At 59.4% G+C, this 17,053-nt stretch overlaps 2 protein-coding genes across 6 annotated transcripts in view; both read left to right on the forward strand.

Moving 5' to 3' along the window:
* LOC132217058 (xaa-Pro dipeptidase) overlaps nt 1–17,053 on the forward strand; it is a 467,255-nt gene that overhangs the window by 253,780 nt on the left and 196,422 nt on the right. The gene's annotated exons all lie outside the window — the stretch shown is intronic.
* On the forward strand, nt 1,647–16,768 carry SLC7A10 (solute carrier family 7 member 10). Its single transcript, XM_059667002.1, has 11 exons — nt 1,647–1,892; nt 10,211–10,415; nt 12,988–13,139; nt 13,353–13,478; nt 13,548–13,701; nt 14,456–14,579; nt 14,662–14,765; nt 15,110–15,206; nt 15,425–15,574; nt 16,131–16,308; nt 16,547–16,768. Exons 1-11 carry the CDS (start codon nt 1,742–1,744, stop codon nt 16,672–16,674), a joined length of 1,569 nt encoding a protein of 522 aa, XP_059522985.1. The 5' UTR covers nt 1,647–1,741; the 3' UTR covers nt 16,675–16,768.

Genomic DNA, 17,053 nt, shown 5'->3' on the forward strand with positions numbered 1-17,053 from the left:
CACCCCCGTCCAGGTGCCAGGAGGTTCCCTCCCAGAACCACCGGCTCCTGCCAGTGCGCTCAGCCATCCCCAGGGTGCTCTAGCCCTGGCTGCACCCTGGCGTTGACAGTGACTGGGTATGGGGAGTCCAGCCAGCAGGTGGAGGCTACCCGGTGATCAGGACCAACTACTCCCGGGATCCAGAACTCTGCTGCCTCCCCTCACCCACCCCACCGCCCTGGCGAGAGGCTCCTTTAAGGGAACCAGCCGCTGAATGAGGCTCACTGGGGCGGGAGGCGCAGGGCGCCAAGAATGCCTACTCCCCTCCCTCTCCCCCCAGGACGTCCACCCAGGGTCGACCCGGCTCCCTACCCCCAGGTCCCCGTCCCCAACTACAAAGTCCCTTCTCATCCTGCACCACCAGGCTCACACCTCGATGCTCCAGATGCCAGTTCCAACTCCAGGCCCAGCGCCACCCCCTGTCCGGCCTACAGTTGTAGGACCCCAGGCCGCGCCCCCAGCCCCGCAAGCCGCGAGGCCTTGGGGAGGGGGAGGATGGGGCGCTTGGCGCGTCCTCATCCACATGCAGGGGACAGCGCGTGCTGGCGGCCGCCAGGAAAAGACAAAGGCTGTTCCGCCGCCGGCTGCACCGTGCCAGGCTCGCCCCGCCCGCAGCTCCGGTGGCCCCCGACGCGACCTCCCCCCCTTGTGTCTGCTCCGCGGGAGGGAGGGGGGACAGTCCCCGAGGGCTTCCAGGAAGAGGCAGCCTCCCTCAGCTCCCGCAAGCCCGACTTCCTCCCGAGACCTCGGGGCCCAGTCCTTTCTCTGCCTCCGGCAGTGCAGGTGGCTCCTCTCCGTGAACCAGGCTGGACCGCGCGGTCCTGCGCCAGAGACCGGAGTTCCAGCCGCTGATCCCAGACTCTACCTGTGGCTCCGCGTCTGCACCTGGGACCTGCCTGGCGCAGCCCCGTGCGGCGCGGTGGGGAGAGGGGTGGCTGGGCACCTCCCCAGGGCTCCCGCCCGCGATGGGTCCTCTGGATAAGGGGGCTTCGCGGGCCCTGCCTCTCCGGGCTTGGGTGGTGGTGCCTAGGGTCTCCTGGCCCCTCAGAGGGGGGCCTGGGCTCAGCCTCCAGCCCCACTAAGGGCTGTGCCTCCGCCCGCCATCACCGGCCGTCTGCAAGCCAAGGAAGCATCGGAAAGGGTTGGTGTTCTGGCCTGACACTTGCCCTTAGCTTCCACCCCCCTCCCGCCACGCGCTCAGTAGGGCCGGAATTCAAGGAGCGCGGAGGCGCTGGCACACAGTGGGTCCCCACACAAAGGCAGTTCTTTGCCAGCTTCCCAGGTCTCGGTGAGGGCAGGGACCCGCTGCCTTTGAGCTCTGCTGCCCCCCCCCCCCACACACACACACACACACACACACACCCCAGGAGTGGAGGTAACCCGGGCAGCAGAAGGCCCCTTCCTTTGCTCATCTAGGAAGCTGTTCCTGGTCTCCCCCAAGTCCTCTCTTTCCCTCCCAGGCCAGTACTGAGCAGGGGCCGGGGCAGTTTCCTTTAAGGGAGGTGGGGGAAGGGGCTGCCCGCCGGCCCTCCTTCCCCGCTCCCTGGCCCCAGCCCCGCGGCCCACAGCCCGGGCCCCGCGCCAGCGCATGCGCCCGCCTGTGAGCGCTGTCCGCTCACCGACAGTCGGACGGACCGACGGACTGGCAGCCGATCGGATAGACGGGACAGCGCAAGGAGAGGGGACGCGGCTGGACAGCGAAATGGCCGGCCACACGCAGCAGCCAAGCGGGCGTGGGAAGCCCGGCCCTGCGCCCTCGCCTTCCCCCGGCCCAGGCCCGGGTCCCGGCGCCTCGGAGCCAGTGACGCTCAAGAAGGAGATCGGGCTGGTGAGCGCCTGCACCATCATCATTGGTGAGCGGGGCCCGGGCGGCGGGTGCCTAGGATGCGGGGCTGGAGGCTGGAGGCGCACCTACCGGCCTGCGACGGTGGGACCGTAGGTGAGAGCACCGGCAGTGTCGCCCTTCACATGGGGCCTCAGGCTTCTTGCTCCCACCTCCCCAGGCGCCTTGAATTGTTGTGGGTGAGGGAGGTGCGGGTTCCTCCCGCAGCTGTTTCCTCATCCTGCCTTTACTTGGCTGTGGGCTTTGGCCTGGCAGTTACCCTCAGTTTTCTCATCTGTGAAGTGGACAGCATTATGGTCTTGCCTGAAGTGCAGGAGCCTTGCCAGTGTGAGGGCTGGACAGGCCCACCGGCTAAGGCCTCAAGTTCTGGGCTGTGGCTCAAGCTAAGTCCCTATTATGTGCACGGTCCGAGGGCCATGCTGTGGGAGTGATTTAGTCTCAAAAGCAGGAGGGCCTGTGGGGAAATCGGTTCAGAGCATATTTCTTGCAGCTTAATGGGGAGGAGGCCAGTGCTGAGGTGGGACAGGCCGAGCCTACAGAAAAGCCAACTGCTCGCTGAGCTGGGATCCCAACAGGCACCCGTGTCCCCCGGCTCTCGGGCCCCGGGTTCCTCACGTGAGAATGGGTCCGTGTGTCCGGCCCCCAGACGGGGACTCCTAGGTAGACAGAGGGCTCAGGGCAGTGAGAACAGTGGGAGGATCTTCCTCTTTCGGTCCCAAGTCATGAACACTGACTTCTTGGGAACTGGCTGACCAGACCTGTGCCTGTGTCACACCAGGTGCCTCAGAGACCTGCCTGTGTCCCAGGAGTCGTGGCTGGAGGGGTGAATGACAGGGGTCTTGACTGCTCTCAACCTACCACCTCCCCAACCAGTGGGAGCTGCTGGTGCATCCATTGCCCACCCATTTCCAGAACCCTGGGGATGGAGAGAATTAAGGGCTCAGGAGGGCAGACGGGATCTTCACCTCTTCCTCTGCCCCACACTGGGAGCTCCTGGACCCGGCTGGGGGCTGGCTCTTGGCTAGTCCCTGTTCCCACAGCAAGAGTTGCCTCAGAACACAGCCCCTGTGCAGGTAGCTCTCTGCCTCCCCATTGCCCCTGGAATGGCATCTCCCAGGAGCAGGTCCTGACCTGGCCCTGAGACCTTCTTGGATTAGGGTGCCCCTGCTTGACTGTCAGCTGGCAGGAAGGGCTGGTTCCAGAGATTTCGCCAGGGTACTGTTAGAGCTTTGTCCCAGTCCTCACTCTTTCCAGGAGCTGTGCCCCCAGGAAGGGAAGCCCACACAACATGGATGGGCCCAGAGGCTGGGGTCAAGAGGCATGTCTGGAGCCAGCTACAGTGCTCTTCCTGGGCCACCTCAGCAAGTCCAATGTCCTTGAGCTGTATTCCTACTCTGCCTCTCCAGGGGTGACTCGCCCAAGGGTGTCAGACTCAAGAACAGAACACAGATGACCTGACCCCAGGCCAGGGCACTCCAGCAACCCTGCTTGGGGAGCTTTGAAGGGTAATAGCAGGCAAGAGGCTGGCATGGGCAGGAGACAGGCCAGGGGATCATTAACCTGAACAGAAGGTGACAGGAGAGGAGGGAGGAGGAAGGTATGGACTGAGTCAGGGTCTACTCTGCCCTTCCCACCTGATGCGCTGAAGGCCCCCACCACCTCCCATTCACTGTTCTCTGGGGGGCCAACATCCCACCTTCTGTCCTGGGAACCTGCTCAAAATCAAAAATGTCTGTAAAGAATCATAATTTAGCTTTAAAGGTCTTGAGAGCTTTTTACTTTACTCCATAATCTTTGTTACCAGCTACTGAACTTATCTCCAAAGCTCCCAGATAGACTTCCCAGAAGATCCGATTCTCCCTTCCCTTGTACCCCCTGCCCGCCCCAGGCTGAGGAGCGGTGCTTTCGGGAAATGGAAGGGCTTCGGGCTGGAATAAGACTCCACCTAAAATGTGTTTTGGACTGCACCTGCTGGCCTCTGTGAACACAACTGGAGGGGAACAGGCCAGCCTGGAGGAAAAAGAGCCAGCTGGGGTGGGGCTGTGCGAGACATTGCCTTATCCAATATCTATTCAGAAAACCACCTCTTATCACTATATAAAACATGTCCTTTTATCTCATTTGAGTCTCATGCCTGCCTTACAAGATGAAAATTTGTACCCCATTTTACAAATGTAGAAACTGAGGCTGGAAGTTGCACGACACAACTGCAGGTGGTGGACTCGGGATTTGGGAGCAGATTTGGGTTCATTTCCCAATCCATTGCCCATCTAAATATTGCTCTGGTGCTGGGCAAAATTGGGGCCAGATTCATGTTCCTCATGGGCAAAGGTAAAGACTGAACTGGGAGCTCATCCACCCAGGGTTGACTGTGCTCTCCACTCCACCGTGGATGGATGAACAAACAGATGGACAGAAATCTCCCCCAACTTCCACACCCCAACCAGGATTGCATGTACAGGGTGTCTTGTCCTGACTCAGGGACTTCAGCCAGTTCCCTCTCAATCCACACCCAAGGAAGGGATGTGCCCCGGTCCAGCAGCATGGGAGTCACCCCTGGTCTGCTGACCAGCCTATCCTGTCCTCCACTCTCTCCCTTTGACTCATTATCCAGCCCATGTAGGCATTTGTAGATCAGGCTTAAGCAGGTTCAGGGGACCTGCTTCATGAATCCATCTCCTCAGGAGCTAATCCTGCCCACCCCGGCCCCTCTCTGTGGCTCCTCAGGACTGGAGGTGGTGGGGCTGCTGAGAGGATGGCCTTCTCCAGAACCCCGGCCCCTCCGCACCAAGACCCCAGGAGGCATTAAACCACACAGGAGCTTTCTGTGCCTCACCACAGCCCCAGTGTATAGAAGAGGAAACTGAGGGCCTGAGGCTGCAGCCAGCCCAGGGTGCCCTTGTGTGCTCTGAGAAGCCGTTGGGGGCCGAGGCAGCTCTAACTACAAGGGCGGGACCTGCCAGCACCGGACACACTCATTCATCTATTTAACAATTGGGTGCTGGAGACACAACAGGGAGCAGCACAGACAATATCCTTGTCTTTCGGGAGCTGACATGCCAGCATGGAAGTCAAAGGGCAAACAAGATAAGCTGACTGATAAGTCAGTGATGATAAGTGTGCTAAGGTGCGAAAATTAAGGCAGGAGAGAGGATTGTAGACAGCAGGAGTATAGGGTCAGGAGTGGGGTGGGATCCAAGTTTTCTGGCTTCTTTTCTTTTTGTGATGGCATGGAACAGAAGGGATGGCATGAGATGGGAGGGGCGGGGGGGGATGCGATGGGGCTCCCCATGGAGCAGAAACTGAGGCTGGAAGTTGCATGACACAATTGCAGGTGGTGGACTCGGGATTTGAGAGATGACATGGCCTTGGGGCCTTAGGATCTACCAGCAGCAAGGACAGAGCAGGAAGCCTGGTCAGGAGGGCACTCGAGTCACCTGGATAAGAGATGACAGTGGCTCAGAGCAGGATGCCAGCAGGGGAGGTGCTAAGAGGAGGTTCAGTTCTGGTGTGTTTGGTAGATAAAGCAAAAGGATTTGTGATGATGAAGGATGTGTGAGGACACAGGATGTGGGGAAAAGAGAGGAGGCAAGAGTGGCACCAAGGCTGGGTCTGAGCAGGTGGGAGCATGTCTGCCATTTATTGATCAGGGGAAGGCTGTGAGAGGAGCAGGTTTGGGGGAAATGGGGCTGACAGTCAGGAACCCCGCTTTGAACGTGTGAGAGGAGTGGTGTCTATTTGCTGAGTAATCAATTGGTTATACTGGTTTAGTTTAGCAGGGAGGTTGTGCTAGGGATATAAATTTGGGAGTTTCCAGCAAACACTGGGGTCCTGGATGAGGTCTCCAAGGGCGTGAGTGTTGAAAGAAAAAGGAAGAGGCCCCAACACTAAGCCTCAGGCACTTGCTGTCTAGGATTTAGGAGAAATGAGAAGGGACCAGCAGAGGAGTTGGAGAAGGAGCAGCCAGCGAGGAGGGAGGAGGGCAGGAGGCTGCCCTGTGGGCAACGATGAGGCTGATGGTGAGGCAAGTGCAATGAGTCCTGGGCTTGACTGCTGGATGCAGCAGCATGGAGCTCACCCAGGCACCTGGCGAGACTCAGTCTGGAGACAGGCACGGATGAGGCCCTCTAGACAGGGCCAGGCTGGGCAGAGAGAGCTCCACACTTCGGCTCAGCCCTCTCTCAAAAGGAAAATGGGTTAGGCCGGACATGCATGCCGGCCAATTGGCAATTCCAGGCATGTCCTGGAAATGTCCCCACTCACCTCCCTAGAGTTCTGCCGAGACCTCAGCAGGCACTTTTGTCCCCCTGGAGGGGTGCCTGACATACTCACTATAAGGACATTCATGTGCTTAAAAGCACAGGCCAACAGCAGGGCCCCCAAATTAGGGCCATGACTTCTGACCCCAGGGTATTGAGGTCCCATGGGGGTCATGTCTCCAAAGGCCAAATAGGGTGGCCTGAGGTGTCTTTAAAGGGGATGCCAAAACTAGCTAAGGTCCCCGGTACTTCCTGGGGCCTCCGATGTGCCAGGCTGGGCAGGGGCATGCCTACATCACTGCCTCATCTCCGCCTTTTACAGACAAGGCTGCGAGATGAAGTACCTCATCCACAGCCCCCATCACAAGGGAACTGGGATTCGAACCCAGATCTGGGGGTCTCAACTAGTAAGTGCCATTGCCCATGGCCTAGGGGCCTTAGGATCTACCAGTGGGAATCTGAAGCTCTTTGGAGCTTTTGTGTCTTCCAGAGAATTTGGAAGCCAGAGGCCTCATTGATCAAGCCCAAATGGGAGGTGCTGGGACTCACTGCCCAGAACAAAGGAAGAAGGCCTGGCCCATGGCCAGCCCCTGATCAGGACGAGCAGGGCATGTGGCCATGCTGGCTAAGAGTCGGGGATAGGCAAGGCAGGTAGGAGGTGACTGTGAGCTCCTTGTCCTTCTGAGGGGGCTCAGGCCTTTCATCTCAGGGTGACAAATGAAAGAATCACTTCCTGGCCGTCATCCAGATACCATGGCAATGGGGCAGGGTCCAAGTTATTGGGCCAAGGTGGGCAGTCAGAAAGGGCTTCCTGGGGGTGGTGTTGTTTCTGGGAGGCCAGTGAGCCGGGGAGAGACCTTCACAGTGGGGAGCAGGGTCCCCTGAACAGTGTTTCCTTGGGCACCATGCAGATGTACAAGATACACGCACCCTGCCCAGCTGTGTCTCTGCCAAAGTCAGGGTTAGACCAGCCCTCTGTCGCTCCTTAGCCCAGTGGCACTACCTGGCAGAAGGGGAAACTGAGACCCAGAAGGGCAGGGCCGGCCTGAGGCTACACAGCCAACTCCTGAAAGAGTTTCTAGGGCTGAAGGGTGGTGCCGGCAACCTAACAGGACCTCCCTGCCTCCTCCCCAAGTCAGACTGTGCATTCCCCACACACACACACCAAGGGCAGCTGGCTCCTTCCGCCACCACCACCTCCACAGTCCACCCCTGTGACCTTCATGGTCTGCCGGTCCCAGAAATAGGTCAGTGTGCACCGCAACAGCCAGGAGAATAATGGCCCTTTCTTCATTCCTCCCAGGATCCGGGTAAGCCCCTTCAGGCCAAACATCTTAATGTGATAAAAACCACCCAGCAGGGAAGGGAAGAGGGGCGGGCGGAGGGAAGAGGGGGCCTCCTCACATCCGTGTCCACCAGCCCGGGAGCTCTGGCCCTCCCCGCCAGGACCTGCAGGGATCACAGAACAGCTGTCCCATGGGATGGATGGGAACACGGAAGCCTTGGAACCACAGGGCTTCCTGCCACCTCTAGCACAAACCTGCACTGTCCAGGCCCAAGAGAGGGCCCCAAGCACCTGAGACAGTAGCTGGCACACCTGCTCCTTTGAGCCACATGGAGAGTAGTCCTTCACTGTAGCCTGAGCCATGTGTCCAAAACAATAGTGATCCCTCACCCCGAGCCGGTCCCCAGGCTCCAGCACTCGAGTCCCCAGCCTCTGGGCACAGGCTAGTGATATGTCCCTTTCAGATCCCAGCCTCCAGCACAAGGTACCAGGCTGGCTTCCCTGAGTGCTGTGCCCTTGAGGCGCTGCCAAGCTGAATTGTGTAGAGTGATGGGGTCCCCACGGGGTGAGTGGTTTGGGCTCTGGATGTCCCAGACCAAATGCATCTAGCTCCTGACAAGGCCACCCAGCCCCCGCTGGCTTCTGACCTCACTGGCAACTACCGCTCCACCAAGTCCTGAGAACACGGACTCTCCTGTCAGGTACAGCGAACTCAAAGCGTTTCAGAAACCCACCAGCCCACCCAGGACCTGGGCCCCCGCAGTAGGCGAGGGAGGTTCCTCTCCCGCTGGAAGCAGCTGAGCGGCTGGAGGACGGGAATTCCTTCGTCCTTATCTGGATGTATTTAGGGCTCCTGGGATGTGACTGGAAAACCAAGTGGGGCGTCGTGGCCGTCAGACTGGAAATCTGTGTCGGCTGGGGGTGGGGGTGGGGGTGGAGGGTAGCACGGTGGACAAGGAACGCATGCAGATTGGCGGCCACCGCTGTGTCCTCTTCCAGACCCGCCTGTGGGCGTGGCAGGTGGAGGGGCAGGCTCTGGGCTGGTGGAGGTGCACCCCGCGCAGGGCCCTGGCAGATGGGGGCGATCCTGATGAGGGGCTGAGCCTGCGTCCTAGTGGTGCTTTTTTATTCACGTGGCCTGTGGAGTCTGGGATTACGTCCTCTGGGGCAGGCCCTAGTGCAAATCGCCAGTGACGTGACCTGACTCGTTTGCACAGATGATGAGTCCCAGGTCACCCAGAACACGGTCCCCTCTTTGCTCTAATTGGCAGGGAGCTCAGGCCTAAGTGGGTGCTCAGAGTCTTGCTTATCCTGGGAACTGCCTTGCAGACCCTGAGTTGGCCACTGAGTGCTTCCCACTGTTCCATCCCAGACACTGGGTCGAAGGAGCACTGTCCCCCTCCCCAGTGCACAGCCCCAGGGCAGGGCAGACCTCCCATGACCCCGGCAGGTTTACTTGCACTGAACCTTGGAAGCCAGCCACCCTCTGCTCCCCTTCATGGTGCCTCTCCGGGCGGGCTGGGCAGAGACTGCTGCCCCCACTTCAGAGATGAGGAAACCAGTCATTTGCCTCAGGACATGGATGCCATTGGGCCAGGAGGGCATTTATTCACCCATTAGTTTCCGCAACAGATGTGCGTTGAGCACCTACTCTGTGCTGAGGAATCGAGGTGAGTGAAAGGTGAGGTTGCAGGCAGTACACAGAATCATGCACATGAAGGTGGAAAGTACATGTGGATACAGCTGAAGGCCTCCCTTACGGTATCTCGCTGAACCCTCATAATAGTCCTGCTGTACAGACAGACTCGAGAGGCGACCTGAGCCGGGAGAGGGCTGGTCTCCTGGGCCCCAACCAGTGTTTCCCATTAGGGTCCTGATTTGAGAGCAGTGACCTGTTTGCAACCAGTGGGCTGGCCCAAGTAGAGAGGCAGTCTGTGTCCAGACCCCAGGCCGGGCCAAGAGCCCCACTCTGGTGCCCTCTCCATTCCTTGCATGATGGCTGCGGACCAACCCCCAGCCCGGAAAACGGACCCTACTGGCCCTTGCCCAAGATCTGAAACGTTTCCACAGTGCCAGGAAACAGCTCTCGTCAGAGTCTGTGCCTGTAGCCTGGGCCCTGGCTGGGTGCCTCCAGGAACCCAGGAAGCAAGCAGAGAAGCAACCTGGCAGGGAAAGGGGAGACGGGAGGTAAAGAAATAAAGAATGGGGCACCGTCTGGCGAACCACGGGGCTGTGAAGTGGGAAGAGGAGCCCAAACCAGCATGGTCAAGGAGGGCTTCATAGAGGAGGAGTCGCTTCCTGAGTCACTTCATGGTTGGGACTTCAGCCAATAGGAAAGTGTCATGGTCAAGGACTCACTTTAAGAGGCCAGATTGGACGTAAGACAGGTGACTGGAGGCTTAAAAAAACTGGAGGCCTCAGCCGGGGGCAAAGGGCTGACCTGGGCCCTGTGGGAATGCGCAGGGGTGGCCGCCACTCTGCCATCACTCAGGTGGCCGAGCCTCCTTGCTTGCCCCACCTCGTGGGAATAAGTGTGGGGGGCGGGCAGAGGAACAGGACTCATCTCTGGCAGGGGAGCCTGTGGACAAGGTGCCACTCCCATGCCGGGGACTAGGGCGGGGAGATGATCAGCCCAGAGTGGAGTTGCAGGGTTTGAGGGGCCCAGTGACATCCATGCCTCCAGGCCCTCCTCTCCCCTCCTCCAGGGAGCAGCCTGGGTTCTCGTCCTCACTGGAGCACGCAGAGCCCCACAGGGAAGGCTGATGCTCTCCATCTCCCCCACAGGGAACATCATAGGCTCCGGCATCTTCATCTCCCCCAAGGGAGTCCTGGAGCACTCTGGCTCGGTGGGTCTGGCCCTCTTCATCTGGGTCCTGGGCGGGGGCGTCACCGCCCTGGGCTCCCTCTGCTATGCGGAGCTGGGAGTCGCCATCCCTAAGTCTGGCGGGGACTATGCCTATGTCACGGAGATCTTCGGGGGCCTGGCTGGGTAAGTGTGGGGCGCCAGCGGCTCGGTGGTGGGTGGGGAGCCTCTCCAGAATGGATGGCCAGCCGAGCCTGGAACTGGGTTTCCTCTTCTGCTTCTCACATCACAGGAAGTTCACGGGGATGGGCGGGGGGAAGGGGGTGGGGCACCTTCCAAGGCCAGGGTGAGCGAGAGCAGTGCCCACCCCACTCAAGCTGGACACTGCAGCTGGCCCCTTGAACTCTCTGTTTCCTTTTAAATAAAGCTGTCTCTAAGCCCCACTCCCCACCCAGGGCTTGTGGATGGGGAGGCCCTAACTATCTGAAACCTCTAGGCCAGGGGTCCTCAAGCTACTGCCCGCGGGCCACATGCAAATACAAATATTGTATTTGTTCCCGTTTTGTTTTTTTACTTCAAAATAAGATATGTGCAGCGTGCATAGGAATTTGTTCATAGTTTTTTTTTAAACTATAGTCCGGCCCTCCAACGGTCTGAGGGACAGTGAACTGGCCCCGTTTAAAAAGTTTGAGGACCCCTGCTCTAGGTAATGCTAGCACCGGGCAAAGATGACCTTGAGTTTAGTGAGCCACATGTGTGTGGGGAGGGGCATGGTGCTCCTGCCAGTGCCCTGCAGAAGCTCCTCTTTAAGTAGCTCCCAACACTCCTTTGTTCACCAGTGAACATTCGCTGAGCACCCACAGTGTGAATAAAAAGATGTGCCCCTGTCCTCGCGGGGCAGCAGGGAAACCACCCCTCAGAGGTGCTTAAAACCTAAAGGGTCCCAGCTTTGAGGGTGTGTGGGAGAGGCAGTGGCCCAGCAGCCAAGAGAATGGGGTGCCAACCACCTAGGGAAGGCTCCCAGGAAAAACTATGTTTACACCAAAGCTTGGAGGAAGAGTGGCGTTTTCTCTGTGGAGCAGTTGGAGCATGTGCAGAGGGTGGTGGCCTGGCCAGCTTGTCAGATCCATGGTAGGCAATAGGGCTTGGTGTGGAGGGGGGAGGGGGGGCGGCCAGGGGATCAAAGCTATTGCAGTTGTCCAGCTGAGCCATGCTGAGGCCTCAATAAAGGTACAAAGAGATTCCATAAGCATTTAGGACCCTGGTTCCAGAGGACGTGGTAGCCAGTGTGGCCTGAGGGACAGGTGGGTGCCGCGGGAGTGACCCTTGCTTTCCCACTGGCAAGCCTCCATAGATGGCGATGGGAGGGGGAGGGGGAGGTTTTGGGTGGAGCTTGTTACATTGGTGGGGTCTGTGGCATATCTGGGGAAATGCACAGTCAGGTCTTGGCAGGGGGTTGGGTTGAGCTCAGGGGAAAAATCTGGGCTAAGTATAAAAAGCTTGGACCAGGGGACTTTAATGGGGCAGCTGTTGATGTGGCCCTGGCGGGGCACGCACACCACTGGCTGCTCTCCTCTGGGGACAGGGTCCTCGCAGGGGCCTGGGGCCTGGGAAAGCTGAACAATTGTGCTGTGCAACTAGAAAGCATATAGGGAAGGTGGGGGGCGGGGAGGGCCCAAGACCCTACCTCCTGACTCAGCCTGGGGGCGTCCAGCATCAAGGGTTTGCAGAGGGGAGCACCCAGTAAGGGGGGGGGGCGCGGGTCGTGGAGTTAGGTTGCCCAAAAGCCAAGGCGTTGGGGCAGGGTGCCAAGCAAGGGGTAGGAAGCAGGGCTACAGAGCAAGGGTGAGCACCAAGAGGAAGCCACCAAACTTGGTGCCTGGAGAGATCAATGGTGTCCCTGGATGAGGCAATTCCCACTCTTGAGAGCTGGACAAGGGGCTAGGACCACCCCCACTGACAGGTCCTCCCTGGGCGCAGGCAGAGCTCCCGGAACAAGTAGGGCCTCACAGCCTTGAGCAGGGCCCCCACTCCTACATGGCACCCTACAGAGCGAAACTGGAGAAGAGGGGACATAAATTACTCCTCACCCCAGTCAGGGTTCTGCAAAGGCTGGTCCCTCAGGGCACCACCGCTCAAGTCATCTGCAGCCATGGGGCTCTGCCGAGAGCTGCTGCTGCAACCGAGACTGCTGATCCGCCCCAACCCCATCCGCAGAGCAGGAAGCAGCCTGCGGCCAGGGGCTGTGTGGCCCTTAGAGAGATGGCTGGCCCCAGCTAGCATGACTCAGTGGTTAAGTGTCAATCTATGAACCAGGAGATCACAGTTCCATTCCAAGTCAGGACACATGCCTGGTTTGCAGGCTCAATCTCCAGTGGGGGGCATGCAGAAGGCAGTCAGTCAATGGTTCTCTCTCATCATTGATGTTTCTCTCTCTCTCTCTCTCTCTCTCTCTCTCTCTCTCTCCCCCCCCCTTCCTCTCTAAAATTAATAAAAATATATTAAAAAGTAAATAAAAAGAAAGGTGGTTGGTTCCCCAGTCGGTTCTTGACACCTGCCCAAGGGCAGCGTGTAGCTTTTTAACTGTGCTAAATGCAGTCTCTATTGAAAGCTGCCTCCTTGGACCGAAGCCAGCCTCCTGCGCTGGCACCTGCCCTTGGGTTCCAGGACCCAGGGTGCAGCCCTGCTCCACACCTCGGTCTGCTCTGCTGGGAAGGTGATGGGATGCCTATGCCACTTGGGTCCTCACTCATTTCAGCTTCCTGCTGCTCTGGAGCGCAGTCCTTATCATGTACCCCACCAGCCTGGCCGTCATCTCCATGACCTTCTCCAACTACATATTGCAGCCCGTGTTCCCCAACTGCATCCCCCCCGCCGCAGCCTCCCGCGTGCTCTCCATGGCCTGCCTGAGTGAGTGCCCACCGTGAGGTGGGGTGGGGCCTCTGCTGGGGAGGAGGGGAGGACTCCTCCAGCTGCCAGACCCCTGGAGAGGGAGAGGTACTTTGGTGGCTGCAGGGTATGCCACCCTCTGCAGCTCAGGCTGGACTTGGCTGTGGCCCATGAGGGTCTCGGCCTCAGGCGCCCACCCGCCCCCTTGCCTCCCCCCCCCCCCCCCCCCCGCAGTGCTCCTGACGTGGGTGAACAGCTCCAGCGTGCGCTGGGCCACGCGCATCCAGGACATCTTCACCGGCGGGAAGCTGCTGGCCCTGTCGCTCATCATTGGCATGGGCTTTGTCCAGATCTTCCAAGGTAGGGCCAGGGTGGGCCTGTGCCCAGGGCTGGAGAGCGGAAACTGACCCTTGACCTCTGGACCCCCAGGACACTTCGAGGAGCTGAGGCCCAGCCATGCCTTCGACTTCTGGATGGCGCCCTCCGTGGGCCACCTGGCCCTGGCCTTCCTGCAGGGCTCCTTTGCCTTCAGCGGCTGGAACTTCCTCAATTATGTCACCGAGGAGCTAGTGGACCCTCGAAGGTGAGTGCACCCGGCTGGGCCTTGGGAGGGGTGCGGCCCGGCGACGGGAGAGGCAGCCTCCCTGACAGACCTGCTGCCACCTGTGACGTGGTCTGGTCATCTGCCTGCCCATGCCACCGCCCCACAGGAATGGCTCTCGATAGCCGGGGCGCTTGCGTCCCAGCCTGGCCCTGTAATGGCGGTGGGCAAGTCCCAGCCCTTCGCCTGGCCTCAGAAACACTGAAAATCATCGTTCCGCTCTAAATGGATCCAGCGATTTGCATTTGGCCAAAAATTATACATGTGCACACAACGTGGTCCCTGCGGATGAAGCCAGTGGCTCCATCTGATGCTCAGCCAGGGGCCCCACAGTGAGCAGTCCCAGCAGGGGCTGGGCTGATAGGGAGTCCCAGGGGCACCCGGGGCCCGTGGACTGAGCTCTCAGGGCATTGCTGGGATTTTCAAGGCTGATTTTGGCTGTCTGCAATTTTCTCTTTATGTGCGGACATTACCCTTAGGTCCTAGGATATGCTGTGGCCCCTCGCCCATCTGCCTTCCTCCCACCAGCCTGTGCCCAAGCTGGGTTTAGAGAGTTGAGGGGGTGTGAGACAGATAGCAGTGCTGCCCCCTTCCCTGCCCTCAAGGCCCCCAATAGACGCAGGCGATGGACACAAAGCTGCTCCTGTTGCTGGATCCCCTGGTCCCCCTCCTCACCCCTGGAACCCACCCCAGCCCCTAGAGGGCAGGCACTGATGTACCCTCACCACTGCCCCAGGAACCTACCTCGAGCCATCTTCATCTCCATCCCGCTGGTCACCTTTGTGTACACCTTCACCAACATCGCCTACTTCACCGCCATGTCCCCCCAGGAGCTGCTGGCCTCTAACGCAGTGGCCGTGGTGAGTGGGGCCCCACTCGGTCCCCAGCCCTGCCCTGCCCCCACCCAGCCTCATGCACTGCCTCTCTCCTGTGCTCACTCAGACCTTCGGGGAGAAGCTGCTGGGCTATTTTTCTTGGGTCATGCCCGTCTCCGTGGCACTTTCCACTTTCGGAGGGATCAATGGCTACCTGTTCACCTCCTCCAGGTGACTGGACTGGGGAAAGGGTGGCCCCGGTGAGGCAAGGTAGGTGCCCTGGCAGGCAAGCAGTGCTGGGGGCCAAAAGACAAGAAACCCTGCCAGGTGGGGCCCTCCTAAAGCTGGGACAATGAACTCCCCATGAACAAATGTCTGATCCCAGCTCAGGAACAAAAAGCAAGAGGGAGGCAGGCAAGAGGCGGGGAAGAACTGCCCGGTGGGCTGTTGGGGCCTAGAGCAAGGGGTCAGAGGTGACAACAAGAGGGATATCAGGTCTAGAGCGGAGATCCAGGATCTGGCCGGAGGGAAGGCCCAAGGCCGGCTCACAGCCCCCACCCATCTCTATCCCCCAGGCTGTGCTTCTCTGGAGCCCGAGAAGGGCACCTGCCCAGCCTACTGGCCATGATCCACGTCAGACGCTGCACCCCTATACCCGCCCTCCTCGTCTGCGTAAGTTGGTTGACCCAGGCTGGTAGGGCAGGAAGCCCAAGCCACCTGCAATGTGGGCAGTAGCAGGGATAAGCTCTGGCCCTGGTGGGCAGCCCACGGAGGGAGTGGGGAGGGCCAGGGCTCACTGACCTCCTGACCTGAGCCCGCAGCCCCAGGGCAGCCTGCAGGGCTGACAGGAGGCAGGTGGGAGGCCAGCCCTCAGCTCGGTCCTCTCCCAGTACGGGGCCACGGCGGTTATCTTGCTTGTGGGAGACACGTACACGCTCATCAACTACGTGTCCTTCATCAACTACCTCTGCTACGGCGTCACCATCCTGGGCCTGCTCGTGCTGCGCTGGAGACGGCCGGCGCTCCACAGGCCCATCAAGGTGAGAGCTTCACCCACTTGGGCATCCGTGGCGGGTGATGACGGCAATGGGGATTCCAGCTTTTGCCCCGTGCTAGGCCCTGCTCGGGGTTTTGTGTGCCCTGGCCTATTTAGTCCTCAGAACAACCCCATGAGGTGGGTGACTTGAATACTCGCTCATGGTTGCACAAGAGTTCATGAGCCCACAGCAAAACAAAAGACCCTAAACTGAGCTAAAAGAAAAGTCCCCCTGTTTGCAAATAAATCCTTGAGCTGGAGAAGGGTTCCGTGCCTGAAATGTAAGAGGCCAAAAAAGATTTGACCTGCAACCAAGTGCAAGCCTCAAGTCCACATACAGTCACTGCAGAGCTTGGACCTGCTGACCCTGACAAATCCTTAACAATTTGGCCAACTGGCCATCCATGAATGGGCTTTCAGCATGTTGGGCTGCTGCCAGAAGGGGACCAGCCCCTCAGGGGTCAGCTCTCAGGAAAGGGTGGAAAGCACCAGGGCCCCCAGGCTGGTGGGGCAAGGGGAGGGGGCCCCCGCACTATGGGTGCTCCGCTCGCTCACCACAGGTGAACCTCCTTGTCCCTGCTGCGTACTTGGTCTTCTGGGCGTTCCTGCTGATCTTCAGCTTCATCTCAGAGCCCATGGTGTGTGGGATCGGCGTCATCATCATCCTCACCGGGGTGCCCATCTTCTTCCTGGGAGTGTTCTGGAGAAGCAAACCAAAGTGTGTGCACAGACTCACGGGTGAGCTGGGCAGCCCCCCCCCCCCAAGTGCTGGGGCTACAGATGGGACTCTTTCGGGGGTTCGCCCTTGAGCAGGGTCTACCAGCAGCTGTGCTGGCAACACAGGGCCAACCACCCCAACTGTCTCCCCGCGATGAGGCCCAAGTGTCCGGGACCCACCACAAATGGAGCAGCTCCCTGAGAACCCCGTCCCACGGGCCAGATCCCAAGGTCCATCTGTCTGTCTGTCTGTCCTCAGAGTCAATGACACGCTGGGGGCAGGAGCTGTGTTTCGTGGTCTACCCCCAGGGCGCCCCCGAGGAGGAGAACGGCCCCTGCCAGCCCTCCCCACTGCCCTCCGTGGACAAGCCCTTGAAGACACAATGAGACACTTATGGAGCCTGAAGCAGCTATTTCTGTTTACATGTTGTTTATTGAGGAGGTGTTTCGGAAAAAAAGTTGTTTTTCCTGGAAAAAAAGAGTTCCCACTCTTAGCGGCCTGTAATAAGGAAGCCCTAAGATGTGGACTAGGTCCCCGGCCAGCACGGCCTTGCAGGCTTTTCCTGAAAAGATCTATGAATAAAACAGGGCTGGTGGTGCACTTGTCTCAGGTGAGTCCCAAGTGCGCATAACTCTGCGGGCACCTGTGCAGCAGGTGGGGCAGGTGCCGCAGGCTCTGGAGGAGGCCCCTGCCTGCACTGAGGGCTCTGCCACTTGAGCCGGGCACTTCCTCTCTGGGACTGGCAGTCGGGTCCAGCGCCACCTC

Source organism: Myotis daubentonii, chromosome 15 (assembly GCF_963259705.1).
Source record: "Myotis daubentonii chromosome 15, mMyoDau2.1, whole genome shotgun sequence".
Classification (NCBI taxonomy): Eukaryota; Metazoa; Chordata; class Mammalia; order Chiroptera; family Vespertilionidae; genus Myotis; species Myotis daubentonii.